Source organism: Hirundo rustica, chromosome 1 (genome assembly GCF_015227805.2).
Source record: "Hirundo rustica isolate bHirRus1 chromosome 1, bHirRus1.pri.v3, whole genome shotgun sequence".
In the NCBI taxonomy this organism is placed as follows: domain Eukaryota; kingdom Metazoa; phylum Chordata; class Aves; order Passeriformes; family Hirundinidae; genus Hirundo; species Hirundo rustica.
The window spans coordinates 116,415,829-116,434,702 of NC_053450.1; the positions used below are offsets into that span (position 1 = coordinate 116,415,829).

The window sequence follows — 18,874 nt, forward strand, 5'->3', positions numbered from 1 at the left end:
TGCTAAATAGGGAGAAAGCCATGGTGAGTAGTAGAGTGAATGATATGAATTGCCAGCCATATTGTTTTAATTTTCTTTTTAATAAAGAGTTATCTACATACACGTGCCTGCTGAGTGATTATCAGGCAGTGATTTCCTTATAGTTCTATGATACAAGTTGAAGAAAAAATAGAGTAAAAAAGAGTTGAACTAGATTAAAGTGTATCTATCTGTACAAATAAAATTTTTAAAGAGTTAAAAGAACAGCTTTTAAAATACAGTTTTACCTCAAGTACTCGATTTTAAAATGGTTTCTGTATAAATATAATGTTGTATTAATTTATTTTATGAGATGACAGATTGTACATGGTCATGGAGCTCACAGAGGGGGTGCCATTGGGAGAACACATTCACTCTTTGGAGGAAAAGCAGCAACAGTTTACAGAAGACAGAATATGACATATATTTATCCAAGTAAGGACCTCCATTCTTTTTCCCAGAATTTTCCTACATGTAATTAGCAGTACCATGTTTTTCGGCTAATAGATTACAAAGTAATGCTTATAATATCAATCACTAATATATAACTGTGAATTTAATGTACCTTTATTTAGGTTGTAGTTAAGAATCTTTGTAAGGCTCTTTCTGGGTTTTGTTGTTTTTTTTTTTTTTCAGCTTTGTCTAGCTCTTCATTATTTGCATAAAGAGAAAGGATTGTTCATTGAGATCTCATTCCAAACAACGCCATGTTGGGGGATAAAGACCAAATTTAATTGGTAAGTAGAATTGCTTTGCTTGAATACAATTTTTGAAGATGTACCTGAGGAGCGTTTCTTTACTGAAACTCTGAGAAGGTCTCAAATTCCTGGGTGCTGGGTATCTTACTTGGAAGCTAGTAACTTATTACATTATTATACTCTTGTGTGAGATAATTGAATCACAGAATGGACTAGATTGAAAGGAACCTTAAATATAATCTATTTTCAACCCCTCCACCTTTGCAGGGGGGCCTTTCTCTAGATGAGGTTGGTCAGTCTCATCCATCTTGGCCTTAAACACTCCCAGGGCTGGATAACCTGTTCCAGTACCTCACTACCCTCACAGTAAAGAATTTTTTTCCTAATATCTAATCTAAACCTACTCTTTTCCAGTTTGAAGCCATTCCTCCTTGTTCGGTCACTATGTGATGTTGTTGAGAGTCCCTCTCCATCTTTCTCAGAGGCTCCCTTCAGGTGCTGGAAAGCCACTATTTGGACACTCCAGAGGCTCCTCTTTTCCAGGCTGAATAAACCCAATTGTCTCAGCCTCTCCTCACAGGAGAGGTGCTCCATCCCTCTAATCATCTTGTTGGTCTTCCTCTGGACTCACTCCAACAGGCTGATGTCCTTCCTGCGCTGGGACCCCAGGGCTGGATGCAGCACTGCAGCTGGGGTCTCACCGGAGCAGAGCAGAGCGGCAGAATCCCCTCCCTCACATGCTGCCCACACTGCTTTGGGTGCAGCCCAGGACATGTTTGGCTCTCTGGGCTGTGAGTGCACATGGCTGGGTCAGGCCCAACTTCTCATCCACCAGCACTCCCAAGTCCTTCTCTCCAGGGCTGCTCTCCATCTGTTCATTCCCAACCTCTGTTTGATACCAGGGGTTGTCCTGACCCAGATGCAGCACCTCGCTCTTGGTCTTGTTATCCTGCGTGAGATTCCCATAGGCCCATTTTTTGAGTTGTCCAGGTCTCTCTGGATGGCATCCTGTCCTCCAGGTGTGCTGACTGCACCTGTCAGCTTGGAGTCATCTGGAAATTTGCTCAGAGTGCACTCAATCACTCCATCTGTTTCATTAATGTGTATATTGAATAACACTGATCCCAGTATGGACCCCTGATGTCCATTGGGAATTTGACCTATTGACCACTACCCTCTGGGTGAAACCATCCAACCAATTTCTTATCCATCTAGCAGTCCACTCATTAATTACTGTCATGGGGAGCCATGTCAAAGGCTTTTCAGAAGTCTCAACAAATGACATCTGTAGCCCTTCCACTGCCTACTGATGTAGTCACTCCTTCATAGAAGATCACTGGGCTGGTCAGGATGAACTTGGCCTTCTCAAAGCCATGTTGACTGTCTTGAATCACCTCCCTGTCCTACATGAGCCTCAGCATAGCTTCTTGGAGGATCTGTTTCACAACCTTCCCAGGCACAGAAGTAAAATATTTGCTAATGCAAATTTTGTGTCATCAGTCATGGCTATATTTTTTGCAGCTATGAATGGCAAATCTGATGGAGGAGACAATTTAGCTTTAAAATATTTAAACTATAGTTATGCTTCAAGGCCCGTTTTTATTTATATTAGCAAGAATATTGAAATAACCAGATTATGTCATAACTAGATTAACTGCTAGTGAACATACAAAGTATAACAGCTGTTTATTCTATTCCAATTCTGCCATGAAATTGTTTAGTATCCTTCAGTTGTTCCCAGATAAGCTGCAGTGAGGTGCTATTCGTATACATCTGTAGTAGTGAATATTCTTGATGTATGCTTCTATAACTACCACAGTTTGGAGGAAGGAACCTAAGCAGGTTCTGGGACAGACTTTGAAAGCAATATGTGCGTGAACAGTACAAAATGTGGCATAATTTTAATTTTTGAGCAAATTATTACAACCTGGTACACACAGTAAGTCTTCCAGGCAATTCAGATCCTGTAGTTTTTGAAGTTCTCAAAGAACTACTGCATGTTTTCTTACTGCTCATGATGCAGAAGAAAATAAACAATTTGAATGCTGCAGAGTTGTTGTGAGAAGTCTTTATGCAATATCTCTCTTCTTTAAATATATAACAGTAAACTGTGGACACATGTGCAGACCCATCCACAAAACACTCAGTTATAAGTATTTGGCAACTGTCACTTCATAATAAATATTTTTACTTCATGATGTTTATATTTAAATTCATTCATTATTAAATTGTATGTTCTAAACCCCCTTGGATTCTTAGTAAAAATGCAGCTTTGAAACAATGTGATGTAATGGTGCATTTGTCCTTGAGAGACAAAAATAAATGTTCAAAATAGATTTTTAAAGTATCATATAATTGTATTTTATATCAACATATTGCCACTGAGGGGCACTCTTGTCTCAACAACCTTTCCTTATCGTTAGTCCATTCTAAATATGGAGAAGTCTAAATGTAATTTCAAGTTTAAGGTCAAAATTGCCCTTGAAAAGCATTTATATTTCTGTCAAAGATTTATAGGAATTCAGGAAAATTGGAAGAACAGAAACTTATTTGTATCATTTCTACAGCAATTAGTTCAAAACTATTGCAGTATTTAAACAAACACTCACTTTATTTAGTCCTGTAACTAGTACAAGTGTAGTACCTATTGAATTTTTGGGGAGAGCTGAAGAGCTTTTATCTATTGTTTCTGAATTTGATTAAGCCTTGTTTTTTTACAACCTTAATGAAATTAAGACTAATTTACTTTCTTTCTGATGATAGTCAGTATGTACTGTATAGATGGGTGCTGTGGTATTGTCCCTAACTCATTGAGTCCATATATGCCAAAGACTGGAGCATTTGTCATCTCAATGATTATATCTCACAATAGTTGAGGATAAATGTGCATTTAGTACATTTCAAGTGTTTTTGGTGAAAGTTTGTCCTGATTTCAGTTGAAATAAAGTTAATTCTTTTTCATAGCTGGTACAGTGCTCTGTTTTGAATTTAGTATGACAGTAATGTTGATAGCACACTGAGGTTTTAGTTGTTGCCAAGGAGTGAATACTCTAAATAAAGGACTTTTCAGTTTTCCATTCTCTGCCAGTGAGGAGCTGCACAAGCTGGGGAGTACATCCAGGATGGCTGAACTGAACTAGCCCAAGGGATATTCCATACCGTGGAATGCCATCCCTAGTCTATAAACTGGGGCCAGGAGTTGCCAATGGCTGCTCATGGACTGGCTGGGCATCTTTCAGCAAGTGGTAAGCAACTGCAGTGAACATGATTTGGGGTTTTTTGAGGTTTATTCTGTCCCCCTTCTTTTAATTACAATTGCTATTAATATTATAATAAATATTATAATAAATTATAATACAATAATACTGAAATATTACAATATTTTATTTTCTTTCAATCATCAAACTGTTCTTACATTGACCCGTGGGTTTTATTTTCTTTTTTTGCGGTTCTCCTTCCCAGTGGGGAAGGTGAAAGATAGAGTGTGTGAGGCTTAGTTCCTGCCTGGGGTTAAACCATGACAAAGTTACTACAAAATGTCAGATGAATGTGAAGCATATGCTAAAATCTGAGAAATCTCTGAATTTAATTTATCATGTAAGCTTTTATAAAAAGAGAAGACCTGCCCTAAGATATACTGAAAACTATACTCCTGTGTTTACAAGCTGCACACTCATCCTAAATAGAGAGAATTCAACTTTCTTGAGTCTTTCAATACAGCTCTATTTTCTTTTCCTCAATCAGTCCTTCTGGAAATGGTAACTCTTGTTAATCTCTTGCTATAAGAATCTGCAGGCTGGCAGTGTAACAAAGGCAGATCATTCATCTGTAACTAACATTCTTATAAATATTGTCTTTAGAGATGTGCCTTAGTTTCAGACTCTTGTGGTATGCTATGTTTTGATTTAAAAAACCCTAGTGAAGTGATCAATACACTGGAGAAAGACCTAGAGATTCAGACTAACTCTGCAACAGGCACCCCAATGAACTGCTTTAAGAAAATTCTTGGACTCACAGACAGGCATTTCCCATGAGAATGGGACCACTCACATTCCAAATCCGTTGGAGATCTCATGCAGTTTCTGCTTTTATGTTGGTTGAAAAGGATAGGAGTGCATAGAGTGGGAGACAATCCCACCTTGCTGTCAGAGCGGAAAAAATTAAACCTGCTGAAGAATCATGTTTGTTTGTCCTGATTTCATGGACAAATGTTCTACAGGTGGCCCTTGTAGAACAATTCCAGCAGAACTTGGCAGGCAGGGACCTGTGGTGAAAGAAAACAAGAATTCATACAAAGAAATCTGCAGCAAAGATTAAATTTGAGGGACTTCTTCTAGTCTCTGTATATCGTGTGTATAGGTCTTACTGAAAAGGAAATACCTGAGATAATACCTCATGCTCTGGTGAGACCTTACCCGAAGTACTGTGTCCAGCTCTTGGGTCCTCAGGACAAGAAGGACATGGACCTGTTCAAGTCAGTCCAGAGGAAGGCTGTGAAGAGGAATAGAGGAGTGAAGCATCTCTCCTTTGAGTAAAGGCTGAAAGAATTGTTCAGCCTGGAGAAGAAAAAGCTCCAGACCTTAGAGCACCTTTCTGTACCAAAAGGGGACTATAAGAGAGCTGGAGAAGGACTTTTTACAAGAGATTGTAGTGGCAGGACAAGGGGTTATGGCTTCAAACTGAGAGAGGGTAGACTTAGATTAAATACGAGGAAGAAATTCTTTACTCGGGGAGTAGTGATGCTCTGGAACAGGCTGCCCAGAGAAGTTTTGGATGCCTCATTCCTAGTAGTATTCAAGGTCAAGTTAGATGATTCTCTGAACAGCCTGGTGTAGTGAAAGGTGGCCCTGGCTCATGGAGGGAGTTTGGAACTTGGTAATCTTAACATCCTTTCCTACCCAAACCATTCTATGATAATAGTGTGAAGAATTTTTGAATATTTATAATCACACTGTTTTATTTTATTCAGATCTTTCTTTATTGTTTTGTTTTTAAACTTATGAAAGACACAAATGAAAGTTCTAAGCCCAGGAGGTGCTTCATTCTACTGTGAAGGGTGTATAATTTGTATTGCATTTCCTAGGACATCTTTTACACGTCAATTAAACTTGAATTATCCTAATCTTTTTCAGGCTCTTTAAAGTTGTGTGTCATTGCAATTGTAAACAGACATTTACAGTCTGATCCTAGCCAGGCTGTTTCTGACTGTAGAGAGCTTTAAGCATGTTGTTGTTTTGTAGTCTCTAGAACTGCCCCCCCTTCTCATTTTCTGTTTAATTTCTGACATAAATTCCATAGGAAGGGGTCCATAACTGCCATCTGTTATGTTGGTACAGCATTTAATCATAATTGATTGAGCTACCAATGTTATAAAAATATAAATATTAAATCATGCCAACCTGCAATTTTGTAAAACATCTCATTCTAAATTGATAGAAAAGTATTACCAAAATCTTACATCTCTGACTGAAAGTCTGATGTATTGTTTCACATACACAAAAAGAAAGGTGGAATTTTAGGTGCAGCCTGGATGAAAGTTGTTTTGTTATAGGGTTTTAGAGATTCATTGAACCAATATTATCTGCAGCTTTCTTTTTAATCTGCCCAGCCTTTTATATAAGACATTGAGAGGCTACAGTTCTAAATTGAAAACGTGTATCTGCTTTTATTGCAGCTGTATTTTACTGCAGCTGTATTTTGTTTCTAGCACAGTGTATTTCTGTCTAGAGCTCCATAGCTGCATCTGTTTGTAAGACAAAACAGAAGACTCTGTAGATCATCACTTTTCCTCAGTGTCATTTAGTTGCAGCAGGGTTTAGACCTTGATGGTCAGAGGGCTGTGTGGAATCACTTGGACACCTTTCAGAGCTGATATCAAGGAGAATTGTGAAGGGTGCCATACTCTCTTTTAGGAAGCATGTTCTGTTTAATGTTTAATACACATGATAAAAGAGCAGCTGGAGGGACCTGTATGGGTCTGCATCTAGGATTATATAGCAGCAGAATGCTATTTTTGAGACAACTCACCTGTTGGATAAACTTCTAATCATAGCAGTCCGCCATGGAGTGTCAGAATGGCTAATTGAATGTGACTTGGAAAGTTCAAAGAGTTACTGGGTGCTGGGAGAAAGCTATGTGTTAGTTTTGTAATTCAGAATACTTTCTTGTTGAGTGTATTGTATAAAACACCTGTTGGCTCTGGATTCTGTTCTATGTCCAGAGAAGCGGTGGCCATGAGATAAAGGTGGATATAACCAGTGTCTGTTGTGTGTCAGTCTCTACTCAGATTCACTTGAATCAGTGCTATTTTTTAGCAGATTACCTGGCTCATTTAACTAACATTCATAATCAGAGTTGCTACCCTTCACACTGAGCTTCAAGGAAGTCCTTGTAGTACCTTATTTCTGAAGTTATTTTCATAACAGGTTGAGTAGAATCTTCTACTTTTTTATATTCAGTTTGTAAATCAAACATTCTGGAAATCATTGGTGGATTGATAGCATGATCACATCTCTCCACAAATCTTAGTTCTAGATGAGGATCAGTGCTTAGGTTCCTAGTGCAGAAGTTACAAGCTTCACAAAACTAGCAATAGATTGTTTACAAAGCATTAATAAAAGCACACAGAAAGGAGAATGATAGAATAACTAAAAGGTTTATTTGGGAATGGAGAAGTTAATTCTGTTCACATTCTATTGATGGGAAAAAGTAGAATAAGTATGTACTATTGTTGGTTAAATTGCAAATTATCTTGATTTTAGTATATGTTTTTCTAGAAAATGAAATTGAAGTTCTAATTTTATACTCCAATTCACTGTAACTCAGTAAGTTGCTAACAAACTTTCTTGATTACAATTGCAGACTTTCTGAAGAGAAGCAAAGGGTTTTTCTCTCATCCTGAACCCTTCAGGGTAGAAGAAGAAACTGTTCGGTGGGTACAAGGTGAAAATCTGATGTGAGGCCTGAAGTTCATATCTGGGATGAATTTGACACTCTTTTAATATTCTCTTTTTTGCTGTGCTTTTGGTCTTTGTGTATATTTGATTTTGGGAGAAATTAATGGCATTTTCAAATAGAGTTCAGAAATAAATTAAAGCAACAAACTTGCAAATATGAAGTCAGAGTCATTAGGATGTATCTGGATAAATTTTGTCTTGTTTATACTGCAGAAGATAAATTTAGGTGAGAATTTTTGTCAATGAAACAGTAAATTAATAATAACTTAATAAAAAGAGTAAAAAAACATTGCATGTATCCAAAATGCTCATTTGAAGATACTACTAAGATTTAGAAAGTTTCTGTAATTTGGCTATCATGAAAGCTGAAGAGACCATTCAGTAAGAGGTTAAAATACTAGCCAAGTCTGCCTACTCCTATTTTCATAGTTCTGTCTTTCCTTCAAGCCCTCTTCCACAGATTGTTAATTTTTTTGAAACCACCTTGCTTCATTATCACTTATTCTGCAACTGTAAACAGTGTAAACAAGTGAAAAAAGTGAAGGAGGGTGACCAGAATCTAAAGGATTATGACTGCATCATATTGTTTTAATTTTTCTTCCTGTTTGAGGATTGTCTTGTATGGTGGTTTGACTATTTTTTAACAAATTAAAAAAAATTAAAATAGAACTAATTAATAGGGGTCACCTTCCTGTTTGGTCATATCTTCATTTAATGATAAGTGAGACGGGCCTGTCAGAGTTCTCAGAAGTTACTTTGTTTGTTTGTTAGTTACTCTAGCAACTTTTAGCATCACATACCAAATAATCATGGATTATTAAAAGCTGTAGACCAATTTATTTTTAAAGACAAATGCTTGAATAAATTAGAAGAAGCAACATCACTAGTTTGATGCAGTTCTTTTTCATTGGAATCTCTATTATAGGCTCAAAAAAGCGAAGGAAAAAAAAAAAAAAAAAGTGCTTAATGTAAAGCTGGTTGTCCTGGGCTTTACATTCCTGAGCTCTGGCAGCACCAGTTGTGTGTAGGAGCTTCTTGCTGGTGTCAATAGAGTTTAGCCGAATTTGGAAAAAGGAATTGCCAGTGAAAGGGTTTTATTCCTCCATTTCTGAGGACCTGAGCTTAAAAGGAAAAGAATATATTTATTCCATATGGCTGATTTTTCCCTTGCTTTTTTTTCTCCAGATAATCACTCATGTTGTATTAAAATTGACCTCTATTTCCAGAACTGAGATGTTCAGCTCTCTTCTTTTCTTTAGTAAACTTTCAAGCAACGGGAACTCAATTTATCGATTGTTGTAGTATCTCAATAATCTTTCAATGTCAAATATTATTTGAAGAAGTCCAAAGGAAGGAATTTAGAATGATTCACCCCAGTTAATTCAGGGAAGTATCAACACTGCAAAAACCTCTGGTCCTTTGGGGATTAATATTTCTTGGAGTGAACTGCCTGAGATTGCCGTAACTCAAGGGAAAAGGAAGGCTTCTTGGTTATCCTGTTAATTTAGCATCCTTTCTACTTACATTTTCCAAGCACTGCAGAGCTAGTCCTTCTTTGGACATTTCAAAGAAAAATTATCTGTGGCTTGAGTGTCTTGATTTGGCTTTCTTATCAGAGGCCCTTTCTGAATTCAAGAACTGCTCCTTTTCAGACCCTGAAGTCTTGCACTGAGCAAGAGCCAACAGAAAATAATTTTTCTTACCTGTATTTCTTCTGATCTCCAGGTTCTTTTGGTGAGCAGTAACATTTTGAAATAAAATATTTATGAACTGTGTCACCGTGAAAGAAATTAGAATAGGCATACTATGGGCTCTGTCCAAGTAGAACAAAAGTCTTAGAATATTTTAAACAATATTATTTACAACACAAATCTTCCTCTGAAGTAGTATTGCAATACAAATATTTTTAACAGGATTTATCAAGTACAATAAAATTTTCTGCTCTTTGTGCTTGGACTTAATGATGTGTCGTATCTTAGCTGCGTTGTTGTGTGGAGGCAGCAGCAGAGTATTGAACTGGAAAAAAAACAAACTAACTGTTTGCATGGAACTTTGATTAGAAATATAATCTCTAAAGAATGTGTGTGACATTTTGTGAAACACTACCTGATGATTACACAAGGCACTTATATTAACATGATAACATGGTCATCTAAATCTACAGATTTTTTCACAAGGTAAGGCTAAGACTCGCCATTATTTCTTACCAAATTCCATCTTTGAATATGAGCTATCAAGTTATTAGACCCCCTCCCCCCTTTGAAACTAAATTTCTTGGAAACTTCACCGTTCCCAACTGTCATAATTTCAAAGAAAGAAAAATAATTACCATAAATTTAGATTATTAGAGATTAGTATGAGATCACTGCTTATTAGATATGTACCATTGTCATACAGTTTATTGAAATATATCAATAGAAACCTGAAACTGGTCATAGTTTGAAACCATTAGAAGTGTGCTTATAGTATTTTTAAAGCAGATAGGCCTGATTCAAATGTAAGTTGCTGATGAATGTGGAGATGAAAAAATAATATGGTCCAGTTCTGTGAAATATAAAAGGCAAAAAAATCTCAAACCTTCCTTCCACCCTCCCCCAACTTTTCAGCTGTTGTGACTGAGCACTGATTGTCATGCAGAGAAGGTGATTATTGAGATGTGAATTTTTCTGTATTTTCTTTTATTTTTTTTATTATTATAGTAGCTGACTTTGGGCTTGCAAAGAAAAGCAAGAAAACTGCAAACCTGCATCAGTAGCGGGAACCATCCTATACTCACGGTAAGTGTTCCTGCATATAACTTTTAGTCCAGTGACTTCCATCTTCATTCTTACTCTTGGAGCAGAGAGGGAGGCTGCAGTGGAGTAAGAAACAAGGTGCAAGCCACAAGCTGCTCTACAATAATTGGTTGCCTGCTTATTTTGATGTTGTCTGTTCTTAACACACGGTCGCTACTGTGGGTTAAGGTGCTGCAAAAATGAACTGCAGCAGTGTAATAACTTATTCATCTATATATAGAATATGCTTATAGATAAAGGATTGTGTATTTAAATTATAAAAAGGTGTATGCAAACAGTATCAAGTACCACCACCACATGTGGTGGCCTTATACTTGTGAGAATGTTTGGCCTGCAGGTTGTGATAAGTAATTAAAGGTTCCAAGCTATCAGGGGAGTACTGGTTTCTCCTTTGAATTAAGAGCGAGTCAAGAACTCTGGCATTTGGCAGCTGAACATAATTCATTTTGCCATTTTTGAAATTGTTGCTTTTGAATTCCTAATGCCAGAATGATGATGATTGACATGTAATCCCTAGAAAATCTTAAAATGGTTTCAAGCATGAGACCTTGTAATCTGTTAAATATTCAAGTCACATACCTTGGAAGACTAATGTTTATAGTCGAAGTGAGCAAAGGTAAGGGGATTGCAAGGCTGCCTTCATTGTTTCTCCAAATATTCCTGAAGCATAGCACAGCCTCTGAGTGACCTTGGATCTGCGAGTGCTAGTTTGAGTGTATAAAATGTAGTAAGAGTTTGGTGTAACTGGTTATGTGCGGTCTTTTTCAGCTTCTCTGAAATAATCAATTTGTTTTATTCACTTATAACTGGGAAGAGAAGCTGTTGATGAGAAGTTATTCTGCTCTTTTAAACACCAGTTTAATAACAGAAGTGTCAGAGATGTCAAAACCATGCCACTGTGGCCCTCAGTCTCACTGAATTGTAATTTTTCTTATCCCATCATCATTTATTTCTTCTTTTTCCTCTGTCAGATGCCTGGGTTTTTTTCACTAATATCTTATAGGTTTTTAATATTTTTAAAGAAATTTTTGTTTGAGAGTAGTGTTCTGTAGATTTAAATACTTTTTAAAAAAGAATCTTTGGTTATACTATATTTATTATTATTCTCATACCCTGTTTTTGTACATAGAAATTCATATCAGAGCTAGAACTTTGACACGTCTTTTTCTACCTCTTTATCCAGTTATTCAGATGCAGGATTGAGAATAAAATGTCCCTTACATGTTGCAGTCTCTCAAGTAAGTGGTCTTTTGGGACATTACTTGTCACTTCTACTCCACAGGAAGAATCATGGAAGCTGCAATCCTTGTCTGTCTGCAGTCAGAAAAGAGAACAAGGATACAGTGCAGATGTCATATATTTAAAATATATGCTTGACTAACATTTAAAATGACAGGCTAAGATATTAGTCTTTCCAATGTCATAATAATTAAAGAATGCTAAAAAGTCTTTGCAAACAGCACCATGCACGGGAGGCCACCCTCAAGGTATTTGTTTAGCACTGTGTGTGACAGTTGGCTTTTTGAAATGGAAGCCTGTTCACAAGGAATAAGGTAAACTGACAGAGTATTTTAGCACAAGTCTTGAAGGAGAAATCAGAGCCTATAGACATAAGCAGTGCTTGGACTAGACTCTTTAGTGGGGCATTTTTTTTTTTTTTTTTAATTTAAGTAGATGTTCAAGGCTATTAAGAAATCAAAAAATTAGGACTGCCTACCTACCAATGCACAAAAAAAAACCCCCAAAAACAAACAACCAAAACCCAAACCAAAAAGAGAAAGAGATGTGTGAGAGCATTTTCATCTTAGAATGGCAGAAATTTCATTCTTCTGAATTGACAGGTAATAGTTTTGAGTAGTTTGAGTGGCAACCCACCCTTCTTGGAGCAGACAAAATAATACAGAAACAAACCGGTAAACGTCAAAAGTGGCTTTGGATGCTTATTGTTTAAATTTGACTAAGTATGTTATGCAGAATGGTTCAGATAAAAACCATCACTGTATGTACCAAACATGTTTGTATTTGGGTTTGACTGAATCAATTTGCTAATGCAATTTTTCAAACCTTGTGTCATCATAAAATAACTACAGACACTGTTTTATGTTTAGAGAGGGGCTTATGTAATTATGCTTTATAATTGTGATGGGTTTTAATTTTACTTCATACTAGGTTGTATTCTACTGTCACACTAATTAAATTCCTTTTAATTGGTTATGTCCCTGAGCTAAAAAATCCAGCAATGTGTATGTTTAGAATACCAAATGTATTAAATAGATGTGTTTATACTTAATACATTAAAAGTTGAGGAAAAGACTGCTTTAGGGAATTGGCAATGAATCCTGAAGTCTTTTCCCGTCTCATAAGTCACTAGAAACAATCTGCTCCAAGTTAGTGGTGACAGTCTTTATTATCACGCTGTCTCAAAGGCCTTCACAGAAGAGACAGCAATTGTCCATGGTTATAGAGAATGATGTTTCCTGTCATCTAAAGGTTCCATTTCATTGTTTCAAAAAAAGGATTGTGATTTAGCAAGAGAGGACATATTGCCAGCAGATCAAGAGATCAAGAGATGTATATAATTGTATATAATTGTATATGTATGGAGACAATTTAGATGAACTCTGGGAAATTAGGTAAATTTTGAGATTGGATGGAATAGAAAATCCCATCATAATTCCTTGGGAACTTGACTGATCTTTAAAAACTGTTGAGAAGCTATGAGTAGACCCCTCAGGTGTCATTAAGAAGCAGACCAAATGTTAGTTGGTGAGCTAACTTGATCTTTCTGAAACAAAATTGTTTTCAAAGGTTAGAAAACTGATGCACAGAATAATGTTATTTATTTGGTTTTTTGTGCTAATGTTGTGGAGTTTTCTTGCTGTGGCATTTTGAGGAAACTCCCATTTCAGTGGTAATTGGAGGTACTATTTTACTTGTGTCCCTCGTCTCTGCTGTGGAGGAGAAAATATTCCTTGATCTTGGTTTCTGTTTATGGACTACACACTCTGTCTGTGTACTGTGTTATGTTAACCAGATTTCTTTTCTAGTACTGGCCACTTCTTCTGTTTATAATCATATCTTATGAGAGCATTGCATAAATTAATATTCTGGTATCATATCTCATGTAGGGACCTGCAGTTGCTGCATTGCTTATTGTGGGGACATAGTATTTTCACTTATTTAAAGCATGTTTGTGTTGGGAGAGTAATTTTAGATGAGAGAGTGTCTTGTATTTTCATACATAATTAATTTTATCCTTTTTGATGCTATATGGTCAAACTGATTACCAGATTTCCCAGCAGTACTTTCTTCCTCCAAAATTAGAATCTGAAACATTTCACCAATTTCAAGCAAGTTTGAGAGTTTATGTTCTTTCAATGTTTGTGAAAATTTGGTGATGGATAGCAAGTAGCGAAACTATTCAGTCTTGGGGTGGAAAGCTTTTAAACTCAGCTGAAATGTTACCTTCTAGATAAGCTGCAGTATATGCTGCCATGGGACAGCAGTGTGTTTAGATAACCAAGAGAATAGGAATCTGAAGGTACTGTGTAATGGTGAGGGAAAACAGAAGACTAGTGGAAAACTGGTCTTGTGCTAGTTTGCCATTCATGGAATAGATGGCTCCTGGAGGGGATTTGCTGATTTGAATAGAAAGGTAACAAATCCTTTCAGATTATTAATACTGATTTTTTTTTACCACGGGATCTTCTGAAAGTTGTTTAATACATGTGTTCACTCTGAGAATGAAAGATAGCTATGAAATACAATTGTTAACATTTGGTTGTAGCGTAGACTTTGTTTTTGAGTTTATAATAATGTGTGTCAGCACTGCGTCCAGTGCAAGTGGGGATGGAATCCACAGGGATGATATAAATTGGATGGGCAGGCAGTACTGCCCCCATGTGTAACCCAGAGGACAACTCTGTGTGGAACATTGTTTCATTATGGGCACCCTGGGACTAAAAAGGCACCTGGATAAACCTCAAGGAAGAACATTATAAGTACTTGACAGAGACTGCCTTACAAAAATATGTTCAAATGATTTAATTTTATATAGTTTTATTAAGTAAGAAGTTTGTCTAGTTTACTGTCACCTGACATTTGAAATGTACTTAATACCAAGTCCAATGTAAGACAGCATTATATTTGGGAGTAATACTCGAAATGATGTGAAACAGAGTAAGAAAGCATGAAGATACCGGTATTTATTTCCAGAAAAATGTTCCAGTGGCAATTATACAATTCTCACCATAAGAGATAGCTTAATACTAGACAGGAGAAAAGGGGTAAAAAAAAAATCTTGGGCCAAAAGAAAGCCGGCCACTTTGTAACTATCATGGACTAGTCTGTGTTATGTATTTTGTATACATATTTTGTGTATCTATGTGTTTTTCTTATCCTGAGTTGTACTCACAAAAGCTTGTAAGTAGCTAAAAGTCATAGCATAGGTTGTTTACATGAAAGGGAGTGCAAAACCTGTTTTCTGTACTTCTTTTCTATCAAGTGAGTGGTGCTGATCCAGCTTCTAAAGAGTTGCTTTAGTGCTGAGGGGTGTAGCATGTAATAATAATTTTATAGACTCCATGGTGACTTTAGACTGCTATCTTGAGGGGAAAAAAAAGTACTGTTCTACTACCATAATACATTATAAATCAACAATGTACTCTTCGGAAACAGTTATTTCTGTAGAATTTAGATAAATTGTACGGCAACTATTTTAATCTATAATAATTATTATGTTATTATCTCTTTGGAAGAGATAATAATGATAATGAATTAATACTTTTATTAGAATGAGATTAGTCATTTCATCAAACAAATTTATCATCTCGTGAGTGTCTTTTTGTCCAATGTTACTGGCATTTGTTTGCTGGAATTCTTCTTTCATTTTTATTTTAAGTAATGTTAAATGAGCTACATTAAGATAAACTATGTTCTTATGACATCTGAACTGCAGGACTTGGAATAGTTTTGGTGAGTTTATTTCTGCCTCTCCCATTCTATTCTATATTCAAGATGTTAGCTGTATTACTATCTTGGCAAATCCTTCCTGTTTCTAAATCTTACTATTTCTTGTTCTGCTTTACTTTGCTGCTCAGTATATAGTGTGCTGTCTGAATTTCTCTTGCCATTATGTGGCATCTTGCTGTCTTGGATGCTCCCTAAAGTGCCTGTTTGCTGTTTTACTGTTGCATTTGGGTCTTGGGATTTAGTGGTGTAGTGTGGCCTTTGGTGTGGCCTTTGTTCAGTCGCTTGCTTATTCATAGAAGCCAGATTTCAAAACTCTATCAAGGACTGTTCAAACTTAGTCTTTCCTTGGTTTGTTCTCTGTATTCCAGATGAAGGAGTTTGAATTTAAATACCTCTTGATTTCAGACAGACCTATATGTCTACATTTGCTATCCGTTCTCCTGAAGAAAGCCGTTTTCCTGGGTTAATGCCCAGTGTCTGTCTAGGTTCTCCACAATTTAATCTACACAAGCAGTGGTAAATTATTTTATTACTAGAGAGGGAGTGCAGTGTTAGTAACTATGTAATCCCACTTGCAGACAAGTAGTCTGTGTGTTTTTTGGAGAGTAAGGTGCCAAGTTATTAAACTGGGTGAAGAAGGATATGCAAATATAATTTGTGGGTAGCTTTTGTTAATTATTGTTTACAAATGAATGTGTATGTTGATTCTCTTTCTACTTCCTATCTCAAGAAGAATTGATAAAAGCTTTAGTTTATTCCTGAAAGGATTTTTAGAGAGAATTTGGAGAAGAAAGCTGTGGAATTAAATGTTTTTCTCATCACAGGATCATGTGACAGTTCCATTTAAGTGTCTTGTCCTGTTTTACTTCTGGTGTATTTCTCAAGGATGCTCATTGCTGTGGTTTGGTAGTGAGCTGAACAGAATGAGGTGGTGTCTCAAATCTCTTCCTTCACAGAATGAGGTGGTGTCTCAAATCTCTTCCTTCCTTCTCTTTAGTCTTTGCTCAGTTTCCTACGTAACCTTACTTTTTCAGCTGGTATTTGTGAGCTAGGAAGCAATACATTCTAATAAAAAATACAATAAAATATGTATAGATTATTATGAGCCTGTGTGCTTATTTCATCTTTTGGCTTTCATGATGGCTGTAGGGGGCATCTGGATCAACAGACTTTGTTTAGGTTTGAAAATTTTAAATTCTATGCAAAAGAAAACAATGAACTCGCCATCTTATTCAGGTAGAATTTTCATCTATCTGCTTTCTTTCTGGTTGTTTTTTTTTCTTTTTGTTTTTCCATTTAATCCATACTGAACGCAACTGCTAGACTGAAAAGTTGTTATTAGTTAATTGTCTTGTATATTACTATCCAGCAAATTGAAATACTTGGAAAGTCATCTAATTTATAACTTACTGTGAGACACAGCTTACTGTCAGGAAGAAGACTGTGTGGCTGGGATTCATCTTGCTTATATGTAGCAATTAAAAAGCTAGGCATCTTATTTGAGTCACTAAGCTAGATGATTACTGAAAGTAATGGGAAAAAAAATAGGCTTTCCGATAATGAATTTCATCCCATCTACCTTAAACAGTTATGTTTAGCTGATGAGATGAATCAACCACCTGATGTGTCTATCTCTCTTCATTTGCTACAGAGGGATCTCAGCATAAATCTCTTAGAGGATTGTAATGGTTAGGTGAAATTGACACCTTCTTTAAAATCAATTATCAAAGATCTAGGTTTATTTTAGCGTTATTGTAGAATAGGATTTGCTACTACTTGTGTTGTCTTTTTGCAGATACTTACTTTTCCATGTCTCCCCATAAAATGTAAATATTCATGCAATTTCTTGATAAACTTGGCTATTCAGCTTTTAAACCTGATAAAGGCACTGAATCAAGTTCATTCCAAAAGGCATATATCTCAGTAAGCAAAATCCTTTGCCATCTTTTAGCTGTTCAGATTTCTGTTCCATAGATAAAAGGAAAAAAAAATATTTTCTTGAGCTGTTTATACAGTTGCAGACTTAAGGCAGTTTAAGTATTTTACAGGAAATTGGGATATTAATTCACTGAAAAACATCTCTAGTTGGAATTAAACTCTCTTAGAAGAATCTGCCAGATGCCTGTTAGGAGTACCTGTTTAGAATATGAGTTGTTCAGTTTTTTATGTGTTTGGATAGCACTTTGCCAGAGCTTACAGGTGCAATTTGTCTACAGCATTTCTTTTAAAACTGACAGTTTGACAATTTGATAGATATTTTTGTGTACATGGATAACATCACATGTGTGGACCGTGCAGTGATGCTTGGTTTTGTTAATATAAATTAAAAAATCTCATCAAAGAGAAATTTTATTTTTTGTAAGCTTCAGAATGTGGCTTATACTTCCGCTTGTTGTTTTTGACTTTGTTCCATGATGTGTCAGAAGGAATAATAGATGTAAATTAGAACTTTACTGTGTTTTTCTGTTTTAAACCTCACAGAAGTTCTGTATGTAATACTTGGACACTAAATTACAAATGAATGGTGCTTTGATTTATTCTTATAACTTACTCAAAGATGCATATCATAATCTTGAAAATTCAGAAGAGTAAAAAAGTTGAAACAGCTGTGCGCATTTTGAATTTAATTAGATAAGTGTATTTTTATTACAGTATGATAGGTGATATTTTGTGATATTCTTTTGTAATAGTAAGATAACTGAAGAAAGAATTGGCTTGATGTAAACAACACCTTTTCAAATACAGGTTGCAAGGCTTTTAAAATTGTCCTTGAAACTATTTTTTTTTAAAAAAATGAAGGTCTAGAAAGAGCAGTAGTTTTACACACTGACTCTCAGCAAGTTTTTTGTCCAGATCGACAGATACAGTATATAAGCAAGAAGGCCAAATTCAATAGGATTTATATCTTTATGGGATATTTTCCCAATATGCCTATACACCCTATCCTGATGAGGGGTAAAAAAACATTGCCAATAGACCTGTGTTATGGTTTAACCCCAGCCATCAAGCTAGCCTGATGCAGCCACGAGTGGAACTGGGGAGAGAATTGGAAGGGTGAAAACTGAAAAACTCATAGGTTGAAATAAGGACAATTTAGCAGGGAAAGCAAAAGCCACACATGCAAGTAAAACAAAGCAAGGAATTAGTCCACTGCTTCCCTTGGGCAGGCAGGTATTCAGCCATCCCCAGGAGAGCAGGGCCCCATCACATATAGCAGTTACTTTGACAGACAAACCTCATAATTCCAAATGTCCCTCTCTTCCTCCTCCTGTATATACTAAGCATGATGTCATAAAGTCTGGAATATCGCTTTGGCCAGTTTGGCTCATCTGTCCCATTCTGTTACTTTCCAACCTCTCATGCACTCCCAATTTCCATGCCAGCATGGCAATACAAAAAGCAGAAGAGACCTTGGGTCTGTGTAAGCCTGGCTCAG

The 18,874-nt window shown here is 36.2% G+C and overlaps 1 protein-coding gene across 1 annotated transcript in view; it reads left to right on the top strand.

Moving 5' to 3' along the window:
• The window catches only part of NEK10 (NIMA related kinase 10), an 83,364-nt gene that overhangs the window by 19,802 nt on the left and 44,688 nt on the right, over positions 1-18,874 (top strand). Inside the window, 6 exon segments of the mRNA XM_040059980.1 lie at positions 332-453; positions 655-685; positions 688-759; positions 5,849-5,923; positions 10,380-10,449; positions 18,574-18,583. Coding sequence (XP_039915914.1) covers positions 332-453; positions 655-685; positions 688-759; positions 5,849-5,923; positions 10,380-10,449; positions 18,574-18,583 — 380 coding nt within the window.